This window comes from Haliotis rubra, unplaced genomic scaffold (genome assembly GCF_003918875.1).
Source record: "Haliotis rubra isolate DU_JTF1 unplaced genomic scaffold, ASM391887v1 Scf4, whole genome shotgun sequence".
NCBI classification, from domain to species: Eukaryota; Metazoa; Mollusca; class Gastropoda; order Lepetellida; family Haliotidae; genus Haliotis; species Haliotis rubra.
Genome location: NW_025767079.1, coordinates 1,845,825 through 1,869,451, shown reverse-complemented (window position 1 = coordinate 1,869,451; position 23,627 = coordinate 1,845,825). Strand labels below are relative to the sequence as shown.

The following is a 23,627-nucleotide window of genomic DNA, read 5'->3' as shown; positions in this document are numbered from 1 at the left end:
CGCCATCTTGGAACATTGAACAACATAAAGAGATAGACTTCTGTTGATTAAGCGTTTTGTAATTTGAACACAGCGCATAAAAAATGACGGAAGAAGACCCCGAAGTGGTACCTAAATTGGTAAGCAGAGTTATCATTATCTTTTTCAATGTTTTTGACCTGTTGCCGGCTTAGTATATGTATTTATGCGGTAAAAACACCCATTTTTCAAACTATATTCCCAACAACTGTTACCACATATGTACTCAATAAACATGGTGTATATGTGTGGGAATTTTTTGGAATCGTAGTTTTGAAGTTTGAAGGATAAGGGAAGCGAAGGGAAAACCCCTGTAGAAGAAATTTTGTTGGAAATCAGACAAATATATTCTCGAACAATCTCCAAATTCAATGTCAGACGTCTTCCTGCCTGCATGGGCGAGTGGTCTTGAACTTTCTGTTTGTTTTGTTTTTAATTGTGTGTCTTTTTTATTGTGTGGCATTTCGTTTACACTTACCACACTGAGACCGTTATTCAGACTGCAGTACACGTATATCTGTCCTGAAAATTAAATGACTTGTATTATCACTGATTTCAAAAAGGCCACATCTTCTATTGAATCTGGTCAATAAGTGAGTCTTTTTATTAATTAATCGGCTGACTGTGTAGTGTTAGAGGTTTCTAGCCTTTAATTGTAAGAACCTAATACTGCATACAGAGAAATGAAAAAAATAGTAATACAACCCAAGACCTGGGTCTAAAACAAATAAATGAAGCCAAGCATGGTTCCACAGACACACAATCTCATTGGTGATTCAACATACAGCTTTAAAAGAACTGACATATCAATGCAGGAATTTTCACCGTTTGTCCTTTTCGAATCATAGGAAGTGGCAGCGAAAGAATTGTCTCCAGATTGACGAACCCTCTGATATCATCTCTGTGACTTGCAGTGTTAAAAAATATAGTTGTTTCATTAGGATTGCAGCCTTTCTGATAATTTGCTTTAGTACAGCCCTGGCAGCCAGATCAACATATTTACCAATCAGTCAGTCAGTTCTGATAATACTTAATCTAATTGAAACAATAGATTTTCACCCTGAAAGTTTTATAATTAATATAATAGACAACTGTTTCTTTAGGAATCATTGTCAGCAGGCATTTGTAAATATTCTGCATGAGATATTGATACTAATAATTCATTTATATAGCGCCTAGTATCCATCTGACTAGTTGCTCACTGGACGCTGTAATCAGAATCTGATTATTATTACCCCGGATAACCCAAGCTGCCTGTTAGGCGTTAGAAGGTTATAGTCACATGACTTTATCCCATCGGGTTCCCCTTTTCTGCTGCGTGAACAGAGGCTATTTTGAACAAAAGGTGAGACCACATGTATCAGACCGCCTCAGTGGTGTAGTGGTTAGAGCGTCCGCCCGGAGAGCGGAAGGTCGCGGGTTCGATCCCCGACCACGTCATACCAAAAGACGTGTTACTTGTTGGTCCCTGCCTGGCGTTCGGCATTAATGGGGACAACAAGGACTGGTCGGCTTGGAGTCAGTATAATGTGCTTCACTGCGGCATGGTATCTCAGTGAGCTAGCACTATAAAACCAGCTTCAGTCTGGGCTAGTACAAGCAGCCGCACATTCACATACACACGCACGTCGTCATATGAGCGAAATATTCTCAAACACGGCGTTAAACCCAATTTCACCTCACCTCACATGTATCAGATGTGCTTCGTTGTGGGGCAGGACTGAAGTCCTAGAAACTCTCCGGAGTCAAGCTGCCAAACACGGTCACCCATCCAAGGACTCTCCGAGCTCGACGTTGCTTGACTTCAACTGATTCGTGACCTGAGCTCTACGCACAGGACCACACACCGGCACAATATTCCAATACATTTTGACAACGTAATATAAATAATGGACTTTCTGTTCAAATATTAAGGTGAACAAGGAACACTTTTCTTTTTGTGATTGACATGATAAATATTTTTGGTCGTTGTTAGCAATGTGATGTCATAATACATAGAACCTAACCTTGTAAGATTTGTTTGGAAGTCGATTATCAGTGTCAATAATTGATATTTTAGATTAATTTCCAACTCAGAAATTTAATTTTCATTTTAATCTTTAACACATATCCTTTCATTTTCCAGGATATAATAATGCACTCAACGTTCGTGAAGGCAAGTGAGGAGTTTGTGTTGATGCGCTGTGAAGATGAGGGCTGTATGTGCGGGAAGGTGCACTGTCCGTTCTGCAACACTGACCACTACAAGCCCACCCAGCCAGCCAGGGTGCGAGACCACCTCAACCTCATGCACTTCATGCATGCTGTACACTATGATGGTAGGTATTGATTGTAGTGATTGATAAAAATAATCAGTCAGAGTCCCCTTTGAACCAGCAAAATATAACACAGACAAGTCTAAAATATTCAATAATATATTGAGCAAAACAATGAGCAAGCTACAGTTAATGAGTGAGTGAGTGAGTTAGTTTGGTTTTACGCCGCTTTTAGCAATATTCCAGCAATATCACGGCGGGGGACACCAGAAATACAGTTAATGAATCACAATACAGATTTCTAGTACAATGCAATTGAGTCACAAATCTAAAGTTATGGGTCACATATATGAAATATTAACTCACCAGAGTCTTGGCAACCACATTGAGATCAGATATTCTAAATGGAGCTTGTTTACAAATGAGAGCAGTCAGGCACGAAGTGTCAGGGTCAGATGATGGCGAAGGCAAACAACGATGGGCAACTCCAGTGATATCGAAAGTCTTGTGTCAGTCCTTGTGTCAGTCCTTTATATATACTGACACAGATTCTCGAACCTTCCAGCAAAGCATGGCTGTATCATTAAACACTTACATCTTTCTCGAAACATGTTGAACATACGACCGGGAGTTAAAACATAAACATCCGGCCAAGGGAAGTAACTCTGGAACGCTTTCCCAAAAGGCGTACCGCTAAAATACTATTGCCATTGAACATATATGACGCGAAATGTGACCCACAACCAACACTCAAAACTTTAAACATTGTGACTCATAATAACTATCACCTAACCAATGTTATTACAAATTATAAAAGACACACTCTCGTAACAGTAAACACAGAAGGACCATCTGGTCTACAAAATATGAAACCCTGTATCCTGGCAAGGAATATTTAAACGAGTTTAACACAGGCATAAAACATTATTTCAGTTAAATCAGGGCATATCCTTGAAAAAACAACAATATGTTAATAAAATCTCAAGAGGAAAGGATAAATTTATTACAAAGATAAAATGCCTTACAAATTTTGTAAGTTATGTCACTTTCAACATGTTCAGTGGCATTCAATAAATCTGGGAAAAATATTTGAAAAATGTTATAGGCATTTCTCATTAAAACACCCTGAATGTGACAAAGTTGGCTCATCATTAATGAAAATTGGCAAAACATGGGGATGTTTAGTGACAAAAGGTTGCCTTATTCTTCTCCTACAAAACAACAGCCCCAGAGTGTAAACAGGGTAGTGGTTAAAGTGTTCGCTTGTCACACAGAAGTCCCGGGGTTCGATTCCCCACATGGGTACAATGTGTGAAGCCCATTTATGATGTTCGATGTCATGATAATGCTGGAATATTACTTAAAGCAACATAAAACTAAACTCACTCACTCACAGTGTTACCTGCATTGTTTCAGGTATGATGATTGTAAAGTGTTTCCGCGAGTGTACAGAGGGCATCCCTGCTGGCCACTACCACTGCCCCCTGTGCCTGAAACAGACCTCCAAGAGAGCCGCCTTCTCCCGCCATCTGCAGTCACATCTAGAGAAAGTGGTATGTTCTCATCATGCTCATTGTAGTCGTAAGGATTCTCAATACATAATACTTGGAAGTTTTTTTAGATTGTGAAGAACTATGAGATGAGTAATGATTTGTAGAGAGTGGCAGAAGTAGCATGGTGCCACTTGTGAACATGGGGGAGACTAGGACATGGTGGTACAGGTGGTACATTTAGTGCTTTGTTACTTGCACTGGTGCAACCAAATGTTCCAAAGTGCAACCTAGTTATTAGTTTAACTTGCACCAGGTGCAAGTTCATTTTTGAGTGGGTAAACTTTTGAATAAAACATCTAAATAATTCAATATCATATTTCTTTCATTACATATTGCAATAAAAGCAACGCAACTGGAATTTGGCTGGTGTAGGTTTTTATCTTAGGTTGCACCTGGTGCAAATAGGTTTACATCTTTTAAGTCAAGCCCTGCTGGTAGAGAATGTGCCATCTAACTGTTACATTCCATAACCATCCTGTTATTTTAGAATGTGTTGGGTTTTTTTTCTCTTTAATAGTTTTGTTTTTGAGATATTGAGTAAATGTATGAAAAAAGAGATTTTAATGTTGTATTTCACTGATTTCATCATTTTGTAATACTTGTTGTTGTGAATTATGATACCAATTGCTATTGTCAGTCCATTTGGTAATAACCCATTTGGTAATAACCCATCAGGCCACCAACAGGATCTGATGGTCAGGCATGCTGACTTTGTTCACACGTCATCGTATCCCTACTGTGTAGTTCGTTGCTTGTGTTGTTGATCACTGGATTGTCAGGTCGATAGTCAATTATTTACGGACTGCCGCCATATAGCTGGAATATTGCTGAGTTCGAAGTTAAACAACAAAAAAACCCCCAAAAAACAAAACCAAATGGTAATACTATCAAATCACATGATAGCAAGTGATAAACTACTTCCTTGTTCTCATTGGCAAAACTAAATACAACAAGGAAGGAAGTTTCCTGTGGGATAATTAGCCTACTGACCAGCTAACCCATTGTTTCACGATCAGATAGTCACAATACTGGGGCTATTGAAATTCCTTCCTGTAGTATAAATTTGAAAGTACTCCTTTTCGGTCATTCAAATCATGGTTATGATGAGAACATGTTCACTACTGCTTAATTGTCCAAACTGCTGTTCGAATCCCCACATGGGCACAATGTGTGAAGCCCATTTCTGGTGTCCCCCGCCGTGATGTTGCTGGAATATTGCTAAAAGCGGCGTAAAACCAAACTCAGTCAGTCAGTCAGTCCAAACTGCTGTTCGACTTTCACACTGCAATGATACGCTCCAATATATTTTAACCTGAAATGTCTGGAATTTCTCTAGACAAGCAACTTGAATTCCAAATTTGGGTTTAGAATTTTCAAATTCTTGCAATATAGCTTACCTTGAGTTAAGGATTTGTAGAGGAGACTGGCATTTTACTGACAAAAAGATGAAGAAGCTTTTGATCTTAGTTCACATAAAATGCGTAAGACTAAGAACTTTGCAATTATCCAGCATATGTTCGAGCAACATATGTTTTTTCAAATTGCGTGGGTACTTCATTTTGAATCCTAGATACCTTTTCCTATACGTTTTACTGACTCACAGCATCAATATGTCGTAAACAGAGGTACAGACAAGCTGCGTATCTGCGTAAATTACGCAAATATTTATGTGAAAACTCAATTCGTATTAAGTCTCTTGGGTACAAGTACGCTTGATTTTTTGTAAATACTCAATACATTTGATCTTGCATGTGTACACACACAAGTGTCAAATCTTAGTACCAGTGGATAGATAAAGAAACAAAGGTATACTGAAAGGCTCTATTTGAGCACATGAACTTGGCAACTTGCAGTCTTTCTTATCTTTTCTCATATTACAGATCAAATATAGGTAAGAAGCACGTAAACGAACATTTAACCTTTATCATATTTTTACAATTTATGGAAAATGGCAAAATACACAGTTGAGTTTAGGTGAGGCGGGTACAATTTATTTGGTTACTCAAAGGAAAATTAGGATACCCAATTGAGATGAACACAAGCGAGTACACAACTCAATGACCCAAAAAGTTATCTGTAGCTCTGGTCACAAATATACCTTAAGTCATAATGTCTATGTATGAGAATATTGTATTTCATCATCACTCATCAGATATGGTTTTGCAAATGGAAACTGTAAATAATGTATTTATGTTTCAGGGAAAAGATGTCACTGCTGTACAAGCTCCTGATTTCAAACAGCCAGGCAAAATAGTGTTTGACGGTAAGTGTATTAACAGTTTATCATGTGGTCCTGCAAATTCATATAAATAAAAACGGATCCTCATTTTCAGGTAAATTATTATATTAAAAGCTTCACCATGAAATAACCATTGAATGATCTGACACTGAATGTAACCTAGACATGGAATGGAAATTTTGGTTTTTGCTGCATGAAATCAAAACTGCTGAAATATTGAATGGTCAGTTGGTTGCCCTGTAGCTGAGCAATCATCTGATTTGTTGGATCTTAAGACATTTCTTGCCATTCCTGAGGTATTGATAGAACTACAGTCAGGTGTGTTCTTACTAGGGGTGGGTATTGCAGAGAATTTTCATATTGCGATATGTATTGCAATATATTGCATGAAGTATTTTTAAACAAAAAACTACTTATAATCGAGGTAATGCTTGATTTATAGAGCAAATACACAGCAAAATCACTATGCTTGATTAAGCTTTAATAACAACTTTTATTCATGATTTAAAATAAAAATGTGAATAATATTTGGCTCAAATGAAAAAAGGAAATATCCGAAGATTTCCGAGTGTTACGAAGTTTTCCGAATGCAAGTCAAAATACCGGTTTTCGATCAGCGTATCGCAATACGTATCGTTTTCGTGTCTGAACCGGTAAATACCGGTAAACCGGTTATTTGCGCAGCCCTAGTTCTTACCCTGTGGCTGAACAACCATGAGGTGTTGTCAGAAATAGTCATGTGTGATCTTCCTCATTGGCTGAACAATTTGAATTGCAAGTTTAGGAATTGTTACTGACATATAGTGCAGACATGGCCTGAATATCTGAGCAGGATATATTAATGCATTTCGGAAACAGGGGTTCAAAAATCCCATCGCCAGACGCCCGGGACAAGTCAGGTTTCATTTCAGGCAATCAAATAATGGTATCTTACTTGTCCGTGGGCTACTAGAAAATTTCCACTTATGGTTTCAAACTGCAAATAAACTTGGATTTAATTTCATATCTGCTCAAAATGTACCTATTAAATTTCGCAATGATAATAAAGTAGTTATCTTTCTTTGCTATTTATCACTTTTCAATAAATAGTCCAGTAAGCATTAACATCAAATACCATGTTGATTTCTTCTTTCATAATTACATCATCATAATTATGTCTTAAAATCAGGGCAAGTGGAAAATTAGTCAGGACAAGTTACTTTCTTAAAGTCAGTTGCCCTGTGGCAAGTGGCTTTTTAAAAAAAATTTGAACCCCTGGGAAATACCTGCCTGCCCGACCACCCGGGATGGGTTATTTTCAACGCGGACTGCCAGATTCTCAAATTCAGCTGCCAGACGGACAGGTTAAGATTTAGACATGTATATGAAGATATTTTGTGGTCAGGGCTGGCAAGTTTTACATCTAACCAGCCCCGTGGTCTCACTGAATTTTTTTGGAGTTTCATACCCTGATTTCTGTATTCTCTTGTTTGTGCCAGGTCATGAGATCCCATTGTGCACAAAGGTGTGTCCTGATGCCTTGGGCAAGCACTACCACTGTCCTCTCTGCACAACCAAGAACTCCACGGAGCTGGGGCCTATGATGGCCCACCTGTGGCGGTGCCGTGAGGAGGAGAGGCAGGTTTCCACATCACCAGCTTCCAAACCCAAGTCCAAACGAGTGCCAAAGAAAGTCCCACCAGAGAGGGAAACACCGCCTGCTAAAAAGGTAATGGTTTGTTTTCAGAAATTTGTCTCACATTCCTGGTTCAGTTATGTAGGATTTAACTTTAAGGTAGTCTCTGTCATGGTATGGCTGAAATATTGCCAATGTAATGCAAAATATTAATTCACTCACTTTATGGTAGTCTCATTAAAATGAGATGTTTTATTCTGCTATGATGCTTCCATCATGAGGGATCCGTGAAGATCTGGGTTAGAATTGGTCTTCAGTAACCCATGCTTGTCGTAAGAGGCAACTAACGGGATCGGGCGGTCAGGCTCGCTGACTTGGTTGACACATGTCATCATATCCCAATTGCATAGATTGATGCTCATTCTGTTGATCACTGGATTGTCTGGTCCAGACTCGATTATTTACAGACCGCTGCCATATAGCTGGAATATTGCTGAGTGTTGTGTAAAACTAAACTCACTCACTCACTCACTACCGCCCCCATGGTGTAGTGGTTTGAGCACCCGGCGAGAACGGAAGGTCGCGGGTTTGATCCCTGGCAGTGTCATACCAAAAGCCGTTCAAATATGGTACTCTGCCTGGCGCTCAGCATTAATGGGTACAACAAGGACTGGTCGGCTCGGAGTCAGTATAACATTTCTGAGTGGGCTATTTATGCTTAACTGCGGCATGGTATCTCAGTGAGCTAGCACTATAAAACCAGCTAAAGTCTGGGCTAGTACAAGCAGCCACACAAACACACACATGCATATGAGCGAAATATTTTAAGTGCGACGTTAAACCCCATTTCACCTCACCTCACCTCACCTCACCTCACCTCACCTCACCTCACCTCACCTCACTCACTCACCAACCTCTTTGGGAAGTACAGCTTAGTGAGCTTGGCAGTTATCAGTCGCATAACCATCTCATCCTACTGGCTACCCATTTTTACTGCTGGGTGGACAGGGACATATTTCGAACAAAGTCACTTGCACAAGAGAAACCACATGTTATATGTGATTCAGTGTAGGGCTAGGAACTCTCAGAAACCTGTAAACCTAATATTACTGAACAGTTATTAAAAATGAAGGGTTGTCTTGCTGCCATTGAGGTGTTCTTCCATGGTTAAACTGCAACACATTTCTAGCACTGCTAAGTGGTGTTATATTGTCCTGTGTACAGGTCACAGATCAGGTGATATTGAGCTACACTGGTTGCTGAGAGTAGTTGGATGGGTGACCATGTTTATCAAGCTGAACTCCTTAAACTTTCTAGTGCTTTGGTCCTGTACATGGTACATGTGGTGTGTCCATTGGCAAGTGACTTTGTTCAATATATTATATGCCTCAGTTCATCCAGCAGTGAATGGGTACCAAGTAGGATGAGATTGAGGTGGGCTGGAAAGAGCTGACCTTTTGGTGCCTCACAGCTTAGGTAGTGTACTTTTAGAGGCTGAGAAAGAAAATCTCATGGTGACTGATCCGTTAACCGAGCAATCTACAGGGATGGCAATTTTCCGCCGATTTTATTTCAAATTGGTCAATTCTGTGACTGACTGACTGAGTTTGGTTTTACGCCGCTTTTTGCAATATTCCAGCAACATCATGGCGGGGGACACAATGTTAAATTTCAGCTGAAAATAGATTTTCCTGTTGAAATCCCTGAGTCTAGCTGGTAACTTTGTGCTTTATAAATATGTTACTATAGTGTTATTTTACTTCCTTGTAAGTTCTTCGTGTCCTGTTGTGACTCAGACAACTTGTTGTTTCAGCTGCACCTTTCCATAGTGAAGTCCATGGCTGACCTTCCTGTTCAGAGATGCAACTCGGACACATGCTGCGACAAGCGCTACCACTGCCCACTCTGCTCCAAGACCAAGTACAGGCCTGGCCTGGCCAGGGAGCTCCGAGACCACTTCCAGGTCCACTGGAAGGGTCGTGTGGAGTACAAAGGTAACACATCTCTGGATTTACAGATCAAGTGACTTGGGTGTTTTCATGCATATCTTGCACTATGTCCTTCCACCTGAATGTTGTTGATCATTGGTTATGCAGAAAACCACTGGTTTGCTTGTAAAGATTTGAAGTGGCATGTTAAAACAGCTGTTATTCCCTTCGTCTCACAGGTTTAAGCTTAAATGTTAATGTTTTGAAACTTGAAGTGTTCCTACCTTTAGGCTTTAACTCATAGCAAAGAGCGTGCCAAGTCTGTCCAAGTAACATCTCTGTAAAACTATTGTTGTTTTCATGGGAAGTCACTGCTCGTTTTAGATTTGTACATTAGTCTAACTTTACCACGAGAATCAAAATTAGTGCCTGTTGCATTTGAGATGCTTCCGAGATTTTGAGGACTCCTTCAGTCTGTGGGAACCTGGCACCTGAAGTACTTTTTCTTTTTTTATGCTTGAACATTCAGATTAGTTCTCATCAGTGGTTGTTGTAGAAATGGGTACAGGTAGCATTGGTATTAGTTATCTCCCCTTGTTCACCATTGGATTACCAAGACTTTTGAGAAAAACTTCAGATTACAGGGATTTATTCGTTCCAGCTGAGAGGCCAGAATTCATCCCCAAGTCTGCAATTGTTCCACATGAGCTGTATTTTTGTGTAAAAAAACAAAAACTAAATAACTATAAACCAATTATTTTTTAAGTGCTTTTCTTGAATGAGGAACCCCCCTAAATCTTTAACCTTTGCTTTAGTCTAAGGCAAAGACTACTCACTTTTATGATTAATTTCAAACACTGACAGGTAGACTCAATGCACATCTTGTTTCACAGATTTCATCATTGTGAGCTGCAACAACAACTGCCGAGACCGCCGCTCAAACCGAGCATTCACACACTACCACTGTCCCGAGTGTTCTGCGCTGATCTATGGCAAAGAGGTTTTTGAGTCCCACCTGGAGACCTGCAGCGACATTCAGGCCACAGCAGCCCCCACTCCTAGCCCCAGGGGGCCGGGGCGACCCCGAAAGTCAGAAAGGAGGGTAGTGGAGACGACAGCTGGTAATGACACTGAGCCACAAGTAGTGTTGCCAGAGGAAGAGGAACCAGCACTTCCTGCCTATGAACCCCCGCCCGTCCCCAAAGCGGCACGAGGCCGCATGACCATCTCATCCAGAGAGAAGGCAATGCTTGCCCTTGCTGAGTCATCAGATGATGATATGGGGGTAAGGTTTACCTTTGTTGTATTTGTCGCAATAATCCAGCTGTATTTTGGTGGTCTGTAAATAGTCAAGTCTGGACCAGACAATACAGTGATCAACAGCATGAGCATTGATCTACGCAATTGGCATTTGATGTAATGTGTGAACCAAGTCAGTGATACTGACCGACCGATCCTGTTTGTTGCCTGTTATGACAAGCATGGATTCCTGAAGACCAATTCTAACCTGGAGCTTCATGGGTAGCTTGTTATATGTATGCCATTAGCCCTCACACTGCACTACATGGTGATTCTGGGTTACAAATGGTCTCCTGCAACCTATGCTTGCCATACGGGTCGACTGAGTGGATTGGATGGTCAGGCTCAGTGGCTTGGTTGATACCTGTCGTTATACCCCAATGGAGTGAATTAGGGCTGGGAGGGGTAACCCGGACCCATTATGATCATGTGACTAATAGATTAAACAATGTAATATGTTACTCTTTCATGATTAAAAGGTTGTATTGTCTTTGAAGATTTAGACATTATTTAAAGTCACTTCTTTTGAATAAAATACATGGTTAAGATATTGAAAAAAATCGTTATTTTAGCCCCCGAACTGAGGAATGTATTGCCTTTTCTTGCAAATTTGATGTCAGGAATTAATATAACAGGTAGGGTAGGGTAGGGTAGGGTAGGGTAGGGTAATAGTGGGTGAGGTACTCGGGTATAAAATTTGGACCCATTCCAGCCCTAGAGTGGATAGTTGTCTGCCATTTTCCTCACTGGATTGTATAGTGCAGAGTTGATACTTTACAGGCCAGCATTATATAGCTGAAATATTTATACAATTAGATAACATAATAATGATAATGGTTTTTGTCTAACTGTTACGATTGGTTTTAGCCTAAAAATCTGCTTGTCCTCAGACAAATCATTACACATTGTTTTCATGAAGCATTTACCTACATAATATTTGAAAGAGAGCAGTTGGTGACATGAAACATTCTAGACTTTACTGACCAATGAGAGCCTTAATATTATTGACTTTACCTCAAAGCAACTTTCACTCACTCCCTTATTGCTCTCTACTCAGCTACATATCATATCCCATGTCTGCCCTGTGTTCTGTCACACTGTAGTAAGGATAGAGTTTTCTGTCACAGGCTTTTGATAAAGTGACAGCCATCATCTCCAAGAAGATCATCACATCGCTGGCCGCCAGCACCAGTGTTGAGGACGTGCTGGATGATGTTGCCAAGAACACCGGCATCAACTGGAGCTGGTCTCCTGGCACCGTGGAGCCTGTCTACGTCATGAGCGGCGACCTCATTTCACTTGTTAAAGCCAAGCGTCTGCTGAAGGAACTCAAAGAGGTGGGCTAGCAACACAGTTGTTTCCTTTGCCTGGATGATTTAGACGGTGATTGATGTTTCAGAATTTGTGAAAACAATTAAATTAAACATAGAAGTAAATGGAGCATGCCTGTCTGTTTTTGGTTCTTACATTTTAGACATCTCTAAAAGTGTGAGGCCTATTGACTCAATGACTGAGTTCAAACTTTGTGTAAATGTGATCATGACTTCTTTGAGTGGCATTTTAGAAGTTGGGAAGTACAATATAGAACTTTATGGATAACAATGGTACAAGATTCTGTATCGAAACGTCACACTCACGAATAAAAAGAAGTTCCCTTGTTTCCTCATAATACAGGTGAGGTAAAACGCCTCATGGCTGTTTCTATTTTATTAAAACTTCCTGTATTGTTACAAGTGTGAAGAGATCATGGTCTGTGTTGTAGGACTACGAGACGCGGAGACTACGTGAATTGGAGGAAGCAGAGTCTGAGGTGGAAGACTATGAACCCCCGTTACACTTTGCATCTTGTGAGTCTGTTAGATGCTATTAACTGATAAGATCATTCATGTTTAGAATGTTGATTATTGTAATTATGTCTCCCCTTTCCCTGGCTCACTTTCCATTGGAGCTGGTTGCTGGTCTCAGCAATGGTGTCTGCATCAGCAGTATCACCTCTTTCTTGAAAATTGTCAATGACATGTCTCACATGCATTGCCGATCTCCATGTCAGGTGTCATACTCTTGCACAATGATTCTTCATTTGCTGTTATTTTTCCTTGGAAACCGGGGCGGTGGGGTAGCCTAATGGTTAAAGCGTTGGCTCGTCCCGCCGAAGACCCAGGTTCGAATCCCCACATGGGTACAATGTGTGAAGCCCATTTCTGGTGTTCCCCGTCGTGATGTTGCTGGAATATTGCTAAAAGCGGCGTAAAACCAAACTCAGTCAGTCAGTCCTTGGAAACCATTTGGCTTCAGTCTCAAACAATTCCAGGGTTCCTGTTCAAGCCATTGCTCATACACATGTATTAGGGGTGGGTATTGCAGAGAATTTTCATATTGAGATATATTGCGATGCGAAAGCATATATTGCGATATGTATTGCAATATATTAATGGAGTAGTTTTAAACAAAAAACTACTTATTGTGGAGTTAATGCTTGATTTATCGAGCAAAAACACAACAAAATCACTATGCTTGATTAAGCTTTAATAACAACTTTTAATCATGATCAAATATAAATGTAAATAATATTTGGCACAAATGAAACAAGGATATATCCGAAGATTTCCGAGTGTTATAAAGTTTTCCGAATGCAAGTCAAAATATCGGTTTTCGATCAGCGTATCGCAATACGTATTGTTTTCATGTTTGAATCGGTAAATACCGGTAAACCGGTTATATTATGCAGCCTTAACATGTATATTATTGTATGAAACTGTACATATGCAATGACATACTCAACAAATGCCTTTTCATATTTTACAATTTTTTTATTTTTTTTATATCTTGTGTTTGACTTAGAAACAGTTAGGACTAATGTTTAAAATGAAACATAAGTTTTTATGATTGAAAACTCACTCTAGTTTAATGTACTTTTTTAATCTTTGCTGCATAATAAGGGTTATTGCCTAGTAAGATTCTAAGTTTAATTCTCAGTGTCTGGGTAATATCAGTATTCTGAAAGTTTTCTAACATGAAAATAGTATGGCTACAGACACAGTGATACTATTGTTTGCCTACAGTTTGCATATTCTTGACTTGATACTGAAGACCAGGATTCAATTCCCTACATGGGTGCAATGTGTAAAGCCCATTTCTCGTGTCCCCCGGCAAGACATTGCTGGAATATTGCATAAAATCATACTCACTCACTAACATTCACTCACTCTATTTTACAAATTTTCGCAGTAAGTAAATTTGAACTATTACCTTTCAGGTGACACCCCGAGTGAAGCTGCAGATGAATCGGCAGTGATACCTGAGAAGATCATTCTACCTCCTCCACAAACCGCTACCACAGTACTAGCACAGCAAGGTCAGCCACTGCAGATGGTGGTGGACTCCGTGTCTGGTGTTGCTCAGATACAGGCTCCTGTACCAGCTGCTGTCCATCAGCCCACAATGGAAGACATTGGCAGCGGGGAGCTTCACATCTCAGCGGAGGAACATACCGCTCCAAATACATATGACACAATCCAAGGAGAGGCTATGCTTACTGAAGACATACTACAACGGTCTGTCATAATAGCTGCTGACAACAACATCATCACCTTGCCTCAGGTCTCAGTGGAGTCAATACCCCAGACCTCTGTCAGTGACTTGCAGATCGGACAGAACTTCGCAGATTCTTTAATGGAGGCTGCTTCCGCAGAGCTGGTTGTTGAAGGGACCACACAACATCCAAGTGTTCAACTGTCCGAAAATATCTTTCAACCAGACTTTGAAAGCACCGAAACCTCAATCATTGAAATTCCAAATACTGTGGAAAGTAGTGAGATTGATTCAAAGGTTTTGACTGACGAGATCAGTGGAGATTTAACATCATTGAAAGAAGATGCGAAAGAGAGTGCAGAAGGAGAGACTGACCATTCTACGATAGAAATACCAGCTGATATTCCTTCTTCAGAGACCGCTGCTGGTGTGGAGTTGCAAGAGAAGATATTTGATGACCAGGGCAGTAAGGATGATGTTAAAGAAAGTCAAGATGACAAGGAGGATAGTGAACATGGAGACGTCATTGAAATTGCAGACTTGCCACCCATAGAAAATACGCCATCTCTGAAGAATGAAGTCACTGATCTGACAAACAGCAAGAGTGAGGAGAAGGAGAAAGTGACGCCATCTCCCAGAAAGAGAAAGTCCATCCCATTCACACCAGAAAGAAAATATTCCACAAGGGGTGTGAAAGTGAATTTCACTGAACTCCACACTGGAAGAAAACAGACTGTGGTGGCATCTAGTGATGATGACACTGATGATGTACCAAGTCCTTCGCCCAAACCAAGAGGTCGGGGTAGACCTCCTGGGAGCAGTGGCTTAGGCAGAGGTCGACCCCCAGGAAGAGGAAAGAAGAGAGGAAGAGGTCGTCCTCCCAAGAGGGGAAGAGGACGTCCTCCCAAGAGGCCGAGACTTGAAGAGATTGAGAGGGAAGAAGAGGAGGAGGAAGAAGAAGAGGAGGAGGAAGTAGAGGAACATTTTGATGAAGAAGATATGGATGATGATGATCCAGATTACGTTATGGTGGAGAGAAATAAAAGCAATGGTGGGGAGGATGACACAGATCCTGGGGAAGAAAGTCCAAAGAAGAAATTCAAAACTCCTCCTGCACCAGTTGAGACTCACATTGCTGCCATGCCTGTGGTTAGATTTGCTGGACAAACTAGGGGACAGAAAGAAAACAAGCCAGAGGAATCACCCCTCGACATGCTGTTGAATTCCATCAAGACAGAGGTGATTGATCCAGATTATATGATCCCAGTAAGGACTCGGGGGGAGAGGACGGGGCCGAGGAAGAGGCCGAGGAAGGAGGAAGGCTGACTCGTTTGACAACATGTTTCTGGAGGAGGCTTTCAAGCCTCAGCCTTGCCTTGATTGTCCATTCCTAGCCGAGTCCTTTTCTCTACTGACAGATCACATGATAGAAGTGCATAACATAACAGACCACTTGAGATGTGACATCTGTGAGAAGGCCTTCACACGCCAGAAACACATGACGCATCACCTGATCATGAAGCACGGGCCTCTAGCGCGCTGGCTGATGGACAGGTGTATCAGCATGATGGGGAGGAGATGGGGAACAAGTGCAGCATTTGTGGCTGGGAGTCACAGGAGTTTTCCGAACTCACAGATCACTACATCAACCATCATCAGGCCTACGACGTCCTGCGTTGTGATGTGTGTGAAATTGTGTTTAAGAAAGCTCGCCATCGGACTACTCACCTCGACAATGTTCATGGCCCACGCAACAGAAAGGGGACATTTGTCTGTGACCTGTGTGGTCACACATGTGACAAGCAGCGCTCTCTCAACTGGCACAAGAGTTATGCCCATAACATGAGCACGAAGAAAAACCCTGATATTTTGTACTGTAGGAAGTGTGACTTTGAAACCAACGAGCAGAGTGAGATGAGGTTGCATAAACGCACTCATCTGGAGGACAGGAAGTGGTGTGATCTGTGCAAGAAGTCGTTTTCTGCCACCACAGATATGAAAACTCATATGCAAGCTGTACATCTGAAGACCAAGTCGTGTACCTGTTCAGTATGTGGCAAGACATTCAGTCACTGGCGATACCTCACAGCTCACATGGAGCGACACACCGGGGAGAGGAAACACTTGTGTAATGTGTGTGGACAGCGCTTTAGCAAGGCTGCCATTTTGAAAGAGCATATAGAGACTCACAAGGTGATGAGTGAGCGAAACTACAAACACATATGTCCCTACTGCGACTCTCGTTACTATAGCAAAGACAAGTACATGGACCATCTTAATAAACACACAGGAGAAAAGCCTCATCGGTGTGAGGAGTGCAACAAGGGCTTCAGTTTCAGGAGCATGTTACTCAAACATAGGATCTACGTACATACCACTGATCGCCCCTTTAAATGTGACTGTTGTGACAAAGCCTTTAAGTTCAAGCAGATCCTCAAGAACCATATGGTTCTCCATACAGGTGAGAGTAAGTACATCTGTGACGGGTGCAAGAAACCGTTCTCCTGTAGCGCCACTCTGAAGACACATCGACCAAAGTGCCGCGGAGATCAGTCCTGGCAGAAGCGCAAGTCAGGCGTGGCCAAGGCTGTAGCAGCATCAGGACCACCGACGATGATGGTGCCGAAGCAGGAGTATCAGGAGTTGACGCAGCTGCAGCTTGACCCGCAGCAGATTCAGCAGGTGCAGGTGGACAGCGCTGCCCTACAGCAGGTGCATGTTGCTGTGTCTCAACCAAACCTCACCCAGCTTGTCGACACCATCGTTGTGGAGATGGGCGATGGGCAACGCAGCATCGTGGACCTCAACTCTCTTGAAGCTGCTACTCAGATGACTGAGACGGACAATGTGGCTACGGGTATTTACTTGTGTAGTGTATGTAATGCCATGTTTGATACAGTCAATGCAGCTGAGGAACACATCGCCCAGGCACATGCTCCAGGCAAACAGGATGTTGAAGATGCTCAGGAGAAGCTGGAGCTGGAGGAGGTGATGGAGGCAGAAGCAGACGCCAATATCACCAATCTCATCTCAGAACTTGAAACAAAGGTCAAAGCCAAGCTCGATCACTCGCTCTTGGAGGGTTTGAAGCCAACGCAATAAGAGACTCAGAAGTTGTTTGAAGTTGTTGGAATTCCAGTTATTTATTCTTCATGTTCTTATAACCTTGTTACTTGTGTATATGGTTTTTTCATTGCAGCAATAAGTGCCCACGATGTTCTCCATCAGAGCACACAAATCTTATCATGCATTGTATGTCTGTGTTAAATGGATGGAAAATAACACTAGCCTGCTTGCCTGGACCAGTTTCGTTAATGTTAATGGTATCCTTTGCACAAGAAAAACAGTAATTCATTTTGCAGGGTATTACTTTCAGGCTCTTAGACAATCTTGTTTTTTTCCCATCCATGCTGTATGTTATGTTTGATCAAGACCAAAAAGCTGAATTTTGATGACATGCTGTATGTAATATTTTTGTCTGCAAAAAATCTTTATTACTGTTGTCGTGTTTTACAATGATCATTCTGCTTCTGGGTAGCGTGATATAGTTTTATGTGCTTTAATGATTTCAAGTCTTGTATGACAAGACGAAATATGAGTATGTTTTCAAAAGATTATTGAGGTTGATTGGTCTCTCGTTCCAAAGAAATGACATCAATATCAAGTAAATTTCAAGAGATTTTAGACTTTTAATTGTGACCATATCTGACACTGAAACATCAAATGGCAACATTCCCCAAACTTCCCATGTAGTCAAAACCTGATTCCCTTATTTGCTACATATATCTTCCACTTTCACAGGTAAAGGTCCCAATATCTATACTAAAAGGTACTGCAGGTTGTTTCAGTGAAAAATAATTGCATATCAGTCAACTGTTATTATTCTTAGTAGAATCATAGATATTTGGAAACCAAATTCTAACCAATATAAAAAAGTGAAAGACATGATTTTAAAAATTAAATATCATCAGTAATAAAGACAAGTAACTGATATCACTGCAAATATTTTCACAGACAGAACACTACAATAATCATTACTTTTTGCATGTTTTATTGGACTTTGGGGAAAGAAGGCTTACTAATGGTTTTCCAACTATGAGATTTCATGGTTATACAGTCAATCATGCTAATGTTTATAACTAATGATTGTTTTTTAAAGTTTCATTTTTGGACACTTATGATTATCCCAAATATTTCTTCTAAGTTTAGTATGGGATTGATCTTTTGGCATGTATTTACTTCAGCGTAGGCTGAAGACAATACTTCATAACAGAAAAAAAACTAAACAAATACTAAGCTAGCAGAATATTGGAAACCACAGCAGTAGCAGTTTACACAAAGCCACATTTGCCCAACACTTGCTTGAGCTTAAGTTCATTTTCCTCTGTTCTAAAAGAGAAGTCCTGTCAGAATTATGGAATCAATTTTAAAGTATACTTAACTTCTACTTGTTTGGGATGGTCTTTGCAGTCCTTTCAAAGGCATTGAATAACAAGGATTTTACATTTGTGCAGTATTACCTTTATGATCCTATTACACAGTATTTAGAACTCAATATAATGTACTCCCATGTTAACAGTTATGAAAAAGAAGTATCCTGATGTAAGTTAAAGTCAGGCTTTTCTATATTTTGGTTTCAGACAAACTTTATGGATGAACAACTTCTTTATTCGGTAGATGCATAAAGTTTGTATATTACTCGCCAACTTCTAAAAAAAGCCATTTTAAGGAGTACATATTGGTTTACATATCGTTTCATTAAAAACTCATTTATCATGTGATAAAGACTAAACTCAACATGACTTTTCTAATTCTTTTTGAATTTGAGTGTGTTGCCTTCTGGGATATGTTTGTTGAGGTGATCATGATGTAGGTTTGATGGATCTGTATACCAAGAGATAAAAGAGTTAAAAACTACTTTTGTATCAGCGTTCTGTACATTTAGTCCTTTAATTTATAGGCATATAAATAAATAATGTTTGTGCTGTCCTGAGTCAGTGTGACTTGCCAGTGTATACATGTGTGAGAAAGCTTTGTGATGCATGGAGTTGAACCACCTAATTGTACAGTGTATATAGACAGGAATACAGAAATTCCATGAAGGTTCTTGATAAATCAAATAGACTGTAATGTGGTTTGTGTTATTTTTTCAATCAAAGGAAAGATTCAGGTAAGTCTTTGGATACCTGGAGAAATTAACTTCACTTGTTTCAGAGACATCTATTCATGACAATGATTAATAGGCCTATGCCTATCAGTAATATATAAATTAGTTCACGACAGGATTTTGACTGTGCAATTCAGAGCATTCATTATCCGGTTTTAGCATAGGTTTGAATCCTGGTTTGTCCCATTCATGGGGTGGTGGGGTAGCCAAATGGTTAAAGTGTTCGCTTGTGATGCTGAAGACCCGGTGTAGCAGCCAAGAATAACCCCCAACCAGTTTATACCCTGGGGTGTATTCTTGACCAGGCCAAAGTATACCCCTTCAGCCCAGACTATACCCCTAAAAGATTATGTTTACAAGTGTGTGACTCCGGGCAATGAACTCGGTGTCATGAAAAGGTATTTGTAGGTGCATTTCATTTATTTTTCTGCATAATACAAACTTTATGAAATATTTGTTGATTCCCTCAATGCGTTGTGACATTTTCAACTTTGCGTAAGCCAGCTATGCTGATATATCATCAAGGTGTAAAACCACATGCACATAATTTCTTAAGGGTTAGGGGGGCGGTTGGGTAGCCTAGTGGTTAAAGCGTTCACTCGTCACGCCAAAGACCCAGGTTCGATTCCCCACGTGGGTACAATGTGTGAAACCCATTTCTGGTGTCCCCGGCCGTGATATTGCTGGAATACTGTTAGAAGTGGCGTTAAGCCATACTTACTCCTCACCCAGTCTTCCCATTTATGTTTCTAGGTTGGACAGCACCTCTGTGCTCATAAGTTTGACTAAAGTGGTTAGGGCAGACAAGCTGTGATATAACTGGAATACTCTTCAAAGCTGTGTTAAAACCCACTCTCTTTTGGGACTGTATTCCAGATTCCTTGTATGTGACGACCAATTCTGTGAGGCATTCTTCCATGTTTGATGTTCGTTGACAATCAGTTCTGTTGGTGCTGTGTTCTGCATTTTGTGTATGTTGACAATAATTTCTGTTGGTGCCACTTGTTGATTTGTTGTAATCTGACGATCCATATTGTTGGTGCAGTATTCGACACGAGCAGTATGCTAACGGTCTATTGTGTTGGTGCAGTATTCGATACAAACAGGGGGCGGTGGGGTAGCCTAGTGGTTAAAGCGTTGGCTCGCCACGCCGAAGACCCGGGTTCGATTCCCCACATGGGCACAATGTGTTAAGTCCATTTCTGGTGTCCCCCGCGTGATATTGCTGGAATATTGCTAAAAGCGGCGTAAAACTAAACTCAGTCAGTCAGTCGATACAAACAGTATGGTGAAAGTCTATTATGTTAGTGCAGTATTCTACACTTGCAGTATGTTGACACTCGTTTATGTTGTTACAGTATTCTTAAAAGGAGTATGCTGACTCCGAAAAACTGATACCCTATTTTATTGGTGCAGTATTGTATACAAGCAGTATCCTGATGGTCTATTGTGTTGGTGCAGCATTCCACACAAGCTGTATGCTGACGCCATGTTGTATTGGTTCAATATTCGAAACTAGGTAATTCTAGGTATATGGAGACCTATAAAGATCAGGGATAGAATTGATCTTCAGTAACCCATGCTTGTCGTATACGTAAGAGCCAACTAACCGAATCACTTAGGATTCCGTCAGTGAAGACTGTAAAAACTCGGTAGATTTTCATGTATTGATACAGGGCCAGAACCGATTAACCGCTTGTAAAAATCCACAAAAATGGCCATCTGGTCGTGTGGCTGCAGACCCCGTTGGAACGTTGCTCAAATTTTAAGTCACTGATTAATACCAAACTGAGTGCGTTTTGCTTCCACTCACCAGCCATACAAAATTGGACCCGTGAAGATCCGGGTTTGAATTGTCGTCAGTAACCCATGCTTGTAGCAGGCGACGAACGGGATCGGGTGCATGGTCAGGCTCGCTGACTTGGTTGACACACGTCTTCGTATCCCAAATGCGTTGTTCGATGAGCATGCTGTTGATCACTGGATTGTCTAGTCCAGACTCGATTATTTACAGACCGCCGCCATACAACTGGAATATTGCTGAGTAGGGCGTTAAACAACAACCAAACCAAACCATACAAAATTTAAGGGTATGTAATGCACGCACTGAAACGTTAACCGGGGCTGTGGTAAGTGTTATAGTTCATTCGTACATCCCAGTTTGATTTTAGACATGGCTTCAAATGTGTAAGTCTACGTTTCATTTATTCTTAGACGCTTACCGCTTTGGATTACGGCTTATTATAGTGAATGAGGGGGGTTTTACGCCGCTTTTAGCAATGTTACAACAATATTAGATGAATATTACGGCAGGGGACACTAGAACGGGCTTCCCACACTGTACCCATGTGGGGAATCGAATGGCTTAATATTACTTATCACAGGCAACATGTGCTGGTTTTATGAGTCGACCAAATGGTTAGGATCCGTGTCGTTATTGTTGAGTGTCATCTCAACGGAAGATGTTGACTGCTCATAATATCAATCAGTTTCTGTTCCAGACTAGATTTGGACAGACCGCCGTCATATTACTCAGAAATATGCCGACTGCAACGCTAAACAGCAAACAAACGTTATGACCATTGGCTAATAATCGTTAAAAGCGACACAAAGAAGTACTGACCTCTCCACTGGACGCTGAAAAAAATAATTGGAAATTAAGTGATTACATGAAAATACAAGTTTTCCTTCATTCGTTCCCAAATTTCCCCACAGAGTACAATACAAAGCATGCTAGGAAATATCACGGCAGGGGACATCGGAAATGGGCCTCGCACATTGTACCCATTTTGGGATTCGAACCCGGGTCTTCGGCGTGACTAGCCGAGCGCCTCGATGCGGTCCTATATATACAGTGATGCAACGTCATGTCTTGAATGTATGGGACCGCATCGCGACAAGCGAACGCTTTAACCACTGGGCTACCCCACCGCCATAGGACATAGGAACACTCGTACATTTTTGTGTTCGCTTATCTATTACCTTCTGTACATGATAAAAATATACCAGTACATGTATTAGTTATAATAAAGCAAAAATGCACCAACGGCTATCTCTATACTCAACCTCTTACCCTTGACAACAACAGCTGCCCCAATCACCGTGTTCTGACCAGAATTGTAGGTATATTCTCCAACTGTCGTCAGGCAAACGAGGCATGCCGCGTTGACATGTTCTCGCTCGTATGTCGTCGCGACGATGTGACAGCCTTGACGGTGTCGTCACGCACGTCCATGTTGCTGTATTTGCACTACTGGTTAGATCCCCCCTCCCACGTCACGTCTTAACGCTGTGGTCAGTGGACTGATACAGTCGATGGACACTACTACTTACTGAAACACGGCGCGTCAACACGCTCGCACTATTTTTTTCAACAATTTCGTTTGACTTTCGTATTAGCACGAGTTCGAACCTACGGAAAAAATGTGTCGCGCCAGCTCGGTATTTGGGCTTCTGTATGAATTGTTACAGTAGTTCTCGCTGTGAAAAAAACTGAAACAAATGTTTTGTTTATTGTGTTAATTAGGCTTCTGAAGAGACGCGAGGCGTTTGTGCAAAAGGATTACGGTATAATTGTCATATAAGCATATCATAAGCATATTCACAATGGTTATGTTGCTGTGTAATTATAAACAAGCAAACCACCAACACCACCCAAAAAAAGACCCGAAACACTACCCCCTCCCCCACAACTTCCTAGAAACATAAGAAAAACAAACCCAAAAAAATAGAAAAGAACAACTACAAACAATTTTAATTTCATCGTTAATTTATTTTCATATTAAATTGACTCGACCCAACAAAAGAACTAGAATCTGTACATTACTGAGAAAGTGTAGTCTCAAATGAAATAAATGTAACATTTAATTTTAAGAGTTTAATGTATCCCTATTAACTGATGTGTTAAAAACTAAAGTTTCCGCGGGGACAAATAGTAAAATATTGAAGCATATTCCCATAATCATGCTGAAAATATTCATATACAAACTTCTACCTCAGAGCAATGATTAAATAGGATATAT

The 23,627-nt window shown here is 40.8% G+C and overlaps 1 protein-coding gene across 1 annotated transcript; it reads left to right on the top strand.

Annotated features, from left to right (window-relative positions):
- Nucleotides 1–19,568, top strand: LOC124287074. The gene is made up of 11 exons (XM_046723553.1): nucleotides 1–119; nucleotides 2,144–2,336; nucleotides 3,690–3,826; nucleotides 6,026–6,089; nucleotides 7,544–7,773; nucleotides 9,494–9,674; nucleotides 10,502–10,893; nucleotides 12,035–12,244; nucleotides 12,670–12,754; nucleotides 14,164–15,759; nucleotides 15,916–19,568. Exons 1-11 carry the CDS (start codon nucleotides 84–86, stop codon nucleotides 17,538–17,540), a joined length of 4,749 nt encoding a protein of 1,582 aa, XP_046579509.1. The 5' UTR covers nucleotides 1–83; the 3' UTR covers nucleotides 17,541–19,568.
- The last annotated feature ends 4,059 nt before the right edge of the window (nucleotides 19,569–23,627 follow it).